At 41.7% G+C, this 12,114-nt stretch overlaps 1 protein-coding gene across 6 annotated transcripts in view; it reads left to right on the top strand.

The window, feature by feature from the left end:
• Nucleotides 1–11,251: 11,251 nt before the first annotated feature.
• mast4 (microtubule associated serine/threonine kinase family member 4) overlaps nucleotides 11,252–12,114 on the top strand; it is a 109,507-nt gene continuing 108,644 nt past the window's right edge. For all 6 annotated transcript variants that reach the window (XM_031577267.2, XM_031577268.2, XM_031577269.2 and 3 more), the window contains exon 1: nucleotides 11,252–11,777. In XM_031577267.2, the coding sequence (XP_031433127.1) occupies nucleotides 11,493–11,777 (285 nt within the window). In that variant the 5' untranslated portion in view covers nucleotides 11,252–11,492. The remainder of the gene's footprint in view (nucleotides 11,778–12,114) is intronic.

Raw genomic sequence — 12,114 nt, forward strand, 5'->3', positions numbered from 1 at the left:
TTTTAGTTTTCCCCAAATTTACTAAATGGAGTGAATAATCAAGTAATTGCGGGAAATTGAAAATCGCAAATCAGTGCGCATCGTGCAACGCAGTGGCCAGGTTTCCATCCAACTTTTTTCATGTGATTTTTAGTAATTAGAACAGGAAATCGCGTGTGAAAATGCTTGAAATTCGTATAAATCTCGAATAAGAAAACGACTCTCTGGAAGGGCTGGATTAACTCCCGATTCGCAAAGGGTACAATGCGACTACGGATGATGGAAACGGGTTTATTCGTATTCGCAAGTTGTATTAGGTGTTTCTGTTATAGTTGCCCTGACAAACTTACGTTCAGATCCGAGAATTGTATACAACTCCTCACAAGTCATATGATAGTGTATTCTACCTTTTTACTCGCACACAGCGTATAGATGCGCACAGACCTGCATTTTCGTCAACCAAATTTTCATGAATGTGCTTAAAATTTGCGAATGAGTTGGATGGAAACCCAGATAGTATCTGTCTTGAAAATACACCCTATATAAAAGTTGTAAAATCAATCTCACGTACATGCGATGACATTAGAAGTAATCCTGTCTCTGAGACCCATCTTCGCAGTGCTCAACAACTGCCAGGTTGACGTCCTCGCACTTGATTAACACCCAGAACACAGTGTGGGGCAGATGTATTTGACGTTAGCGCCTTTAAAGACGTAATTTCGTCGCAACGTGCCTCTAGTATGTACGGACAGACCGCACATGGCTAAAACAGCATTCTTGCCTGCTACCGGAGCACAGAATGACAAATTGTGGTCCTCTGTATTATGCAGATGCATTCGTGGGAGTTTTAGGCAAAATATGGGAGGAGAAGGGCAAGGAGCAACTTGTTACGTATTCCGTTGTATGTATGAAAACTGCGGGGGGCGGGGCACGTCTGTGTTGCGGTGAAGATGTCCCGCCTTTTAAAAGCAGGCTAATGCAGATTTCAACCCTGATAGCAAAACGTCAGGGGACAACCCTGGTGGTTTACTGGCATTTTCGCCCATCGGTTTTCGGGCGGTCTACTGGCAAGTTACAGACCAAAACGGCCTCTCGCTTTGCCACTCTCTTTTTTATGTATTAATTTATAGGCTACTTCTTTCATTTTCACTAATCGTTAACAACATGTGTAACATATGCCTTTACTTCACCAATGTTTCACCTTGAAAGCCTTCAGTACCATAAACTTCTTCTTTTTGGTGCCTGATATTTGAAATAGACTATGTCAAGGATATTATTTAGAAATCCCAGGAATTGCTAGCACTTAATATCCACACCTGGCGGGTAACCTAAAGATGATGGTTGCCCGAGAGCGGGCCAAAAGTGGCACGCCATAGTGGTGCTGATTAAAATCCACCGATATGCGTGCTATCGGGGAACAGTAGCTCCTGTAGTCGCATTCTCAGTAGGATTTTTGTGAGGTTTGTATAAAATACGATGATGTGCCCTTTCTTTCATTTGGCTAGCTAGCTGTGTTTTGCGCTGAAATAGACTATTTTAGACTGATTTTATTGTTGTTTGCACTGTAGACTGTTCTCACGTTGCAGCGCTTTGCTATATTTTGTAGTAGTATGCATCATAATTCAGCAGAGGATAACAGGTGTAGACCAGAGCGGTACATACAGAAGCCATACTCTTATTTATCTGTCTGTAAATGTATGCAATTAATCTTAACGGCTATACATGCTTATTGATCAGACATAATCCAATAAAAAGAAAACAACTGCAAAAATATAGTATGGCAACTTGTTTTAGTGAATGCGTTGTTCTGAGATGAATGGGTTGTGACACATTTCATGATTCAGAAAACAAGGTTGACATCTGCTGCCAGACTAACTGTCAGACATGTTGTCTTGCTTTCAAGGAAATGACTCCCCATCTGTACTTTAAAACTAAGAATGCTTCGCAAGAAACCTATATTTAACTCTGCATATTGTGTTTCTGCAGGTTAGTCAAAGTAAAAAATACAGCAGAGAGGAATTAGCTAAACAGATTTGGGGTTCAGAAAACAAGGTTGAGACATCTGCTGCCTCACTGTCATTCAGTTTGTGAACTGTAAGGGGGAACCCCACAAATAGCCAGACTTATGCCACCCAGGGAATTATCCAGCCTTTGAAACACAAACGTTTAAACACACCTAAAGGAGTTGTGAATCCCACAACCATCTGTTTATTAGAGAAAAACGTGAACAAACTAAAAATAAAATGATATGCTTGCCAAAAAAAATGCAGACCTAGAGAGACTTGACACGGGTTAGTCAAAAGTAGAAAGTGTTTATTACCATAGGTTTACCTTTAAAATCCGGGCCAAAACAGACAGCACTGTTATGCCACTACTGGCAAACACTCTAAGGAGGGGACGACTAAAAACAAATGAAAACAAAAGCTATGGCAGGCATGGGCTTAACTTAAGGAGAGGCAGGCTAATTGTGGGGTGTATTCCAGGGCTCACACCAACCTTGTGAGAACAAGCACACGCACCACACGAAAAGTGACCAAAGTGAGACAGCAACCACACCGTATTAGTGATAAGCTATTAACATGCACTGACAGGACTCCGTTAGATTGTAATGAATGGGATTCGCCCCTCCCGATTTCTCTCGTTGCAGCATTCATTTAGCTCCACCTAATCAATTATTTCACTAATTAGTGGGCACTGCCTAGGTGGTGACGGTCTATTGATGAAGTAGCATTAATCATAATTCAGCAGAGGATAACAGGTGTATATAGACCAAAGTGGTACATACAGAAGCCATACTCTTATTTATGTCCACAAATGTATGTCATTTTGAATCTAAATGGCTTTACATGGTCATTGAATAGACTCAATCCAATAAAAAAAGAAAGAAAACAATTACAAAAAGTATAGTATCAAAACACGTTTCAGTGAATGCGGTGTTCTGAGATGAATGTGTTGTGACACATTTCAGGATTTAGAAAACAAGGTTGACATCTGCTGCCGGACTAACTGGCAGACATTTTGTCTTGCTTTCAAGTAAAAGATTCCCCATCTGTACTTTAATACTCCTTGTTTATATGTTTGCAAAATAGGAAGTTGGGAGTTAGAATGCTTCGCAGAAACCTACATTTAGCTCAGCATATTGTGTTGTTGCAAGTTAAACATGAATAATTGGACAAAAATATAGCAGGAAAGGACTTATAGAATAGATATGGGGTTCAGAGACATCTGCTGCCTCACTGTCATTCAGTTTGTCTTGCTTTTGTCTTGCTTTTTCGTTTATTGAACACTCACAGGCATAAGCATTCAAACACTGATTATACTGTAGAATGGCAATTGGGGATGGCTTATATATGCCTGGGCCTGGACCCCGGTTTCTTCCACTGACCAGCCGTTTAAGTTGGCCACTAGCTACACCTGGACGAGGTAAATCCTCTCCACTAAAGCGTGGCAGCTTCATGGTTGTCCACTTTGGCATTTCCGTCATCCTGGTGCTGGGGCTTCGCTGGTCGGTAATCAGGACTGGGGGCGGGTGTTGTTCCTTGGGTGGGCACCTACTTGTGTGTGCCATCGTCTCCAGTCCTCAGGACAGCTCCAGTGCCGACAGTCTGCCCTCCTGCGCTGATCGCAGGGTAGTGGCTCCTTCTACCACTTCGGGTTACTGCTCCTGAGCTAAGAGAAACGTATCAAGCAGGCACCTTGCAACAATGCTTTCACGTCATGGTCTTCAAATCGCTCTACTGTTCTCTCGAGCGTGATCATCTTGATCCCACTGTTCGATACCAATGCAGTGATCTTGCAAAGACAGGTATTACTTTTGGCGTTTCTGCAGTCAACTTAACACTCACAGGCGTAAACATTCTAACACTGACTTGCATGGCAAGTGGTGATGTCTTGTATACTTGGACAGGTCAGGACGACTTAGGGGTTCACAAAGACCCTAAAACACAAGGAGAATTACATTAGGGCACTCTTACACACCGCCTCTACTATCGCCAACTAAAAATAAATGTAGACATGAAGAGGGCACAGGGGTGGGCACCGTGCCCTCAGTCTCAGTATTTCCCTCCTCTCTCTCGGGGTGAGTCAGAGGCCCCTCCTCTCTCTCGGGTGAGTCAGGGTCCGTTACGGAGTGGTGGACGACCACCTGGCCTCTCTTCCTCCTGAGAGAGCACCACCCCAAGTCCCACATCACTAGCTTCTGTGTCAAGGATGAATGGCAGCTGTGAATCGGGGAACGCTATTACAGGAGCATAAGTGCAGCCTGGAGCCAGTCGAATGCAGCCGTACAGTCTTCTCCAGTGCAATGCAGTCATGCAGTCTACCCCAGTGCAATGCAGTCATGCAGTCTACTCCAGTGCAATGCAGTCATGCAGTCTACCCCAGTGCAATGCAGTCATGCAGTCTACTCCAGTGCAATGCAGCCGTGCGGTCTTCTCCCCACTGGAACGGCTGCCTTAGCAAAGTCTTGGACAAAGCGTTGGTAGTGAGATGCCAGCCTCAGGAAACTCTGCAGCTCCCTAATGTCACAAAGAACAGGCCAGTGTCTCACTGCTCCCACTTTTGCAGGGTCAGTGGACACGCCTGCTGCATGGACGACATGGCCCAGGAACGCTGCCGAGATTCTCAATGTTTCACAGGTCAAGTCTAAAATGTTCACAATATGCCATGTGTTCTGGAGAGGGAAGTTATTCGTTATCTTCAAACAGGACCTTGTCTCTCTGTCTGTGCATATCTTTTTCTTTGTAATTGTCACATTTTTGTGTGTGAGTGTGTGAGGTTAACTCAAGCTTTACGTGTAAAAAACTCTCTCTCTCTCTCTCTCTCGTTCTCGCTCAGAGAGACTGTCTGTTTTTAGTTCACTTCAATTAGATGACACGAAGTTCAGTAGGGGAAACGCTTTCATTTCCTCAGTCTCCTGTTCGTGTAAGTCATTTGCAGATGACACTTACTTGCAGCCTGAGATCAGCAACTCTGATAAGTTTTGAGGAAGCCACCAAAAATATCCTCCTCTCTCCCACATGTCATTTTTCACAGTCATAGACAGGGCATTTGCACAATAGAACTTGCATGAAGATAAATGTAGCTTAATTGTATGAGTGTTTCACTTTTTGTTGGGAAGGAAAACCTTTTGGAAATATAACAGAGATATGTAAAGCGCAGGTACGCTCTGAGAAATCCCCAACCCCATTTTTTATCATTGCCACCATCAGTCATGGCTTTTTTGACATCTGAATTGTGTGGGGGGGGTAACGTCACTGTAAGGAAACTTAGCTCTGAGCTAGTAGCTTTGATCATGACTCTCTGATGTGTGATGTGCTGCATGCTAGTTTGCTGTCACAGATCTCTGCTGAAGGAAGTGGCTTGAACCTTCAGAATGCCACCAGTGTTTGCGAGGCAAGTCAGGTTGAGATGAAATGACAACAAAGTTGCTTCTGATGGTGACAGATTACACTGAGGATCAGTACACTGAATGACGCATGGTGCCCATCTGTGGCATCTGTGCATTACTTGCATGGTCCACGGTCAACTGAAGGTCTAGATAGGGCCACAGGTCTACTGAAAATCTCTGTTAGAAATCTAAACTGTCTGGAGTATTTTGTCTAGTGCTGAACATTTCAGCCCCCCACCCAAACATTTCAGGGTCTCCCAAGATACATTCTGTTTTGCAGGATAAATAACAGACCGTCGTCAGGGTAACAGGGTTAAACGTTTTACCACCAGCCAGCAGTGGTGAAAGAAGTATTCAGATTATAATATTTACTTAAGGAATGTACCGCAATGTAAAAATACTCAATGTACAGCAATGTAAAAATACTCCCTTACAACTTAAAGGCCTGCATGGAAAATCTTCCCTACAGGTGCATTGTGTAGGATTTGGTGACATCTAGCAACGAAGTTGCAGATTGCAACCAACTGAATACCCCTCCATCACCCCTCAGTGTTTAGGATAACCTACAGTGGCCGTCAGTTGTCATAAAAACATGAAAGGCCCTCTCTAGAGCCAGTGTTATGGTTTGTCCATTCTGGGCTACTGCTGAAACATGGCAGTACAATATGGCGGACACCGTGGAGGAGGACCCGCTCCCTATGTAGATATAAAGGGCTCATTCTAAGCTAACAAAAACACGAGTGGTAATTACAAGTTATTATACTCTAATAAAAACATTATTATGAATTCTATATTCCAATACTGCAAATAGATCTCCCTTACATCCTACCAAATTACCGATTCACCTTTTTTGGTTGACTAAATCATATGTACTTAGACTTCACCAATCCACATGAACCTTGATTGTAGCCCCACATGGCTGATACAGAATATAAGGCTTGCTTTTGGCTTTTTGGCCATTTGGCTTGCTCAACAAAATGGTTGCCAACGGCCAGTCAAAATTCAGCAGCCAATACGTGCCTGTGAAGGCCCTTTCAGTGTACAGCCACCATATTCCCATAGTTCCTTACATTTTCAGTTAGAATAAGACATACAACAAACGTTTTAGTCAATTTTTTCCAGAAACGGCCTGGATTACCACATGGGCCTAGAGCCCAGGGGCCCTAAAAACCTGCACTGTGTAAGCCCCACCGCTCCAGGGTTGACCATTGAGAGACCCAAAAAAGCTGCTAGCAATAAACAAATGGATACACGGGCCGCCAGGCTAAATGCAAGTGGTCTAGAGCTAATCTGATCAAGTGACATTGTTAAGGCCCATCACTCTGGGCTACAGCCCTGAATATTTGAATCCTAACCCTGAGTATATTTGGCCTGAAAACTGAGGTGTTTATAGCAAAACAACAGACAGACTGTGGAACGAAGGGGAACTTGCAGCGTCTAAAGGAGGGGGGAGTAATCAAGCTCTGGTTAAAAAAAAAAAAAACAGCTTAGCCTTCTTGTCTATTTTAAGAAGAAAAGTCAAGGTAAATCATTGAGCGTGGGTATGTACATTGGGTATGTACACAATGCATTGAATGATGTTGATGCCAAAGAAACATTTACTAGATAGAAAAAGCTAGATAGCCCTTACACCAATAATGTGCCTACGGTGAACTGACGACCAAGTCTGTCAATTCAATGAAGAGAAAAAAGACTTGCTTTATTGACATGACCATAAGAAACAGTATTGCCAATGCAAACCTGAGGGACAAAACAGAAACATATAGGCTACGTAGGGATAAAAAAGCATGTTGTAGCCTACTGAGTGGTGTCATGGTTATATGTCATGGTCCATCAAAGGAAATTGCATTCAAAACACTAAATAACAGATTGGATAAATTGTTGATTCTATAATTATGCGTAATCTTCGTAATCTTTATCATGCCTGGCAATGAAACTGAAAAAAAGTAATTGTCCATAATCCATAATTGTTGGACACAGGCATATTTATTTCCATTTTGAAAATGTAAATCAAATGAATGTGATTTAGATAACGTTATGATATGTTAAGCAAGCCTGTCTTGTTTGATTGGTTGTGAAAGGTCAGGCTGGGGCAGTAGCAAGGCATGCCGAACCAGAAACAAGATGAACAGACACAGCATCTGAAATGTGACCCCGACTACACACCGCTTTTTGTAAGTCGTTAGGAGACCAAAAGGTTTGAAACCACTGGTTTGATCTATAACAATGTGTTGTATTTTAATAGCTTGTTATATTATCCATTGTGTAAAATATTCATTTTTAAAGTAACTAATAACTAAAGCTGTCAAATAAATGTAGTGGTGTTGAAAGTACCATATTTCCCTCTGAAATGTAATGGAGTAGAAGTATAAAGTAGCATAAACTCAAGTTAAGTACAAGTACCTCAAAATTGTGCTTAAGTAAAGTGCTTGAGTAAATGTATTATATTACTTTTCATCACTGCAAGCCTGCGGGTGCGAGTAAGGCACCGGTCTGTTTCCGTTTTGTCATGAAATCAGCTCGTGTTTTGATCGCCATCTAGCGGACAGCAAAATAATTACACCCTTTTATCTGTATTTACATTCATTCTTTTATCAGATGCCAGCATCCAACGTGACCTTCGAGACATACAGATACATCAGTGAATTGTTAGCAACTTTCTTTGCCAGTTGCTCTACCAGTTGAGCCACATTAAGACATCTCTCCCCAGACAGTATCTAACTCTGCGATGATCAGGGCCAGATCGGGGCCACGGTCAGACGCCAGACGTGAGAATGTTCTTCATCAGATTTGAATGGTAATTTGGATGGTATAGTGTTGTATTTGTAATATGCCATGTTAAAATATAACTTTTACAGGAGGCTAGATTGAGCGCCTTGTTCTCAGTGTAGTGTGGTTCGGCTATGTGAATCCAGTAATCAGCTGTCTGATGTAGGGACAGATCTGATGGATCTAGACCTGGATTGGACTTGATCGGGGGCTCACTCGGGTCTAGTCTGGGCTTGATCTGCTCCAGAATCAGCTTCTCTCTCTGGGACTAGAGTGGCTGAAAGGCTTGATGGCTCCCAGTGGCTGATGCCTGAAGTCACACATGAGGGTGTTGTGAAGGGTTTGTGTTGTTTTGGGCTGTTTTGGTGGTGGTGATCATGGGCGTTAGCAGGGGCACTGGTCTTTGTTTATTCTGCAGATGAAGAGCCTGTTGGGCAATACACTGAAAGGTAACTGAGTGTGTTTGTCAGCCCTATATAATGGTGAACTTCAGACCCTTCTGACAAGATACATTCAAAATTAAGATATATATAATATAGATATATATAGATATAGATGCTGAGGCATTGCAACTAATTGTAAAGACTAGAAGGCATATAATTCCAAAGACTTATAGACACAAATAAATAAATGCGGAACATTTAAACACTTTCACTAAGTCAATGCTAAATATGTATAATATTTTTACTGAAAACTTCGCACCTCAAAACTTCATTACCCAGACCTCTCCAATATTTGACCAAAGTTTATGGTAGTTAAAAAAGTTATAGTCATTTCATGCTTCCAGGGACTGTTGCTTGGTTTGTCAAGCTCTGTTGATAATAGGCGGCCTTTGGACCAGGGCAAGTGGTTAACGTTTTGTACACAAACCAAAAAATAGCACGTAATAGCTGAAAATGCACTTCAAATCAATGAAAAAAAAAACATACGCCTGCTTTTGTTTGTGTGTCAAGAGACTACGTAAAAATAAAAAGAAGACCTTCAGAACTTCAGAATCAGAACTTTTTTTAATGGCAACGTGGCCAGCCATGACATCATTAGGATAGGACACACAAGGAGGAGAGCAGCCAGATGCCCTGACCTCAGTGGAAATGAACACAAGTGTCCAAGTGGGCACGGAGCAGTTTGACGAGAAACTTTGCACTGACCAGGCATAGTAGAGAGCACAGAGAACAAAAGACCATGTGAGTATGCTGATTTAGTTTACAAAATATTTACACACATGTAAATGACTTGTAAGAATACCTGTACCTCGAAGCCTTCGGGGAAAGCTTTTTCTAGACAGTAGTTACCCTACAAGCACACGCTGAACATGTCTAAAGCCAAAATAAATGCTTCAGGAATGAATATAGAAACATGGCAGGGGGCAAGTTCTTGGCAACAGGGCTGTTATTTTGTTTTTGATTCTGAATCTAGGGCTCTATACTGTTTTGGAGATGGACTCAAGTAAAGACTCAGTTCACACCATTTTAGTGCTCCTTCCACATTCAACTGAAGCACACATTACCTAAACGTTGGCTGTTTGCTTAAATTCATAACTGTGTTTTACAAAAATTACAAACAGTTACCATGTTAATGCAAGCATAAATGGGGAAATGATTGGATGAAACGTTAATATTTCTGACAAAATCCAACTCAATTGTGTACATTGTAAATGCTGCATCAAATATCCTGCATAGGTTAGCTTCAATTCCAGTGGTTTAAGAGGTGTTGCTTAGTGGCGTTTTTCACTTACAGTAGCACTATGGGTCTTGTTAAAAGCAATGTTTACTGACTTAAAGAGGAAGGGGAAGACAGACCGGAAACCACAGTCAGAAGAAGGGAACACACAGCAGTTGAGGTTTTGGTATCGGTATCAGGGGCACACGTGCATGTTGTAGACGGCATGAGAGAGGTCGTGGCTTGCCCTCGGTTTGACATTTTATTCATATAAGTGAAGACAATGAATGAGCAGATGAATCAAATGCAAATGGAGATGATAGCAATGAAAAGGGAGGTTTGAAAGGTTGTCACTCGCCTTCAAGAATTCAAACTGTTTTTATTTTCTCTGAATTTGATTATGAGACACCAATTAGTGCCAAGAATAATTGAATTCTAAGAAATGATAGGTGAGCACAGTAGCAGCACTCGTGCACATACACAAACACACACACAAATATATTCATATGGAAATACACACATGCCTACACATTCTACACATGGATATGGACAGTGTTAACATATGATTAATGAATACAATTAAACTAGAATTAAAGAAAAGCCCTCTCTCCTAATATAGATTTGTTGCTCAATATATCAACTGTTTGAACCGAAAAGAGTAGAGGGCAATGTGGCCATTGCATCTATAGCATTTGCCTGCCTCCCAGTGTGCAGGTATAAGTAGCTCCATGGATACAGTAATTCATCTGACTATTTTCTCCAGCAGCCATTGCGCAACAGCCTTCTCCAGGTGTAGATGTTCACACACTGATATCTTACTGTTCTAATTGCAGACCAGAGAATAGGGTTTAACCAAGAAACTAGTCAGGACCCGAATGTGCAAATTTGAGTTGGATCTCAGATGTAGTTGAAACTGAAACACCATCAAAACTCTATGTTTCAAAATGTAATATATGTCAAACTTAATTTTAGTTTTATTTAACCTTGTAATTTTGAATAGTTTAGGCTAGCTGCCAAGAATATGAATATGTATTCATTACATAATTAAAATGAGTTTATTCTCAAAAAAAGTTATGATAATTTATTTTAAACTCTCATGAACTAGTTTCAGGTTAATCCTGTCACAGCTATGAGCAGCAAGTGTTGCATCTGTTCTTGTAATATTATTCAGTCATGTACATGACAATTCAGCTTGCAGTTAAGCTATTGCATGTCTGAGTGACACCACGCACACTTTAAGTACAATAGTGGAAGTAAAGGGCATCGTAGATGTTGTATGCTTAGCTGCAGTGGTGACAGAGAGCACTACATGTTTAGAGCAATAAACTTTTAAATACTGTGATATGCTACTCCCTTCCATGACCTCGTTCGCGCAAAGGTCAGTTGTATATTTACGATGATTGGCGCAGGCAATCGGGTCAAGGTGGGAGGAGTTCTCCTCACACTGAAGCTACAGGCACCAGCGACATCGGTATCAGTATCAAAGTTGGAAGGAGCTATGATGAGACGTACCCACGCTGCCTCACGTCTTTTCAATGGGAGCTCCCTCTGCGTTCGCTAGCTTAACTCTAGCTAAAAGATGAATTCAACGTTCAGGCTTAATGACGGATGTCTCTCCGAGGTGTAGTGCGCATAGAAGTTAAATAAGCGCGCATCTTTAAACCATTCAAGTTGTCGGCAGGGCTAATTAAACGCAATGGAAGAGGAACATTACGACACATATGGCATTGGTGGAATGAGTTCTTCACTGAGCTCCGACACAATATCTGACAACGAGATGACACCAGAGGACATTGAATGCGAAAATGTCAATTTTGGTGAATTTCCACGGACAGACTCAATAGACTACGACATCCAGCTGGGAAAGGGGAAGGAAGATGTAACGAACGAGGCTAAGTGTGATTGCTATGAGCCGACTCTACAGCTAATAGAGGTTATAAAAGAAGACGAATCAGAAGCAGATGAAGATGAACAAGAAATGGTAAGTTGCAATTGCAGACATCAAAAGATGTGTTTATTCTCTGAGGTCCTTTCAGTGGATTAGCCAGCGACAGGTGTGTTTGTGTTTTCTTGCAGGCTGTGTTTGTGTGGTCAACAAGCAGTCTGGAGAAAGTTCTGGGTGAAAGTTAGCTGCTTAGTCTCAGAATCACATAATTAGGCTACACATTTAACTCACACCCCCCAAAAGCCTGTTATGCTCACTCTAAATACGTGCAGATGCACGTTTCAATCACAGACCCAATCACAAAATCACCAACCATGCCATATCTTGTTAGGACATTTACAACCCTCTTTCAAGTAAGTAACACTTGTGAGAG

The sequence above is a fragment of the Clupea harengus genome, chromosome 12 (assembly GCF_900700415.2).
Source record: "Clupea harengus chromosome 12, Ch_v2.0.2, whole genome shotgun sequence".
NCBI classification, from domain to species: Eukaryota; Metazoa; Chordata; class Actinopteri; order Clupeiformes; family Clupeidae; genus Clupea; species Clupea harengus.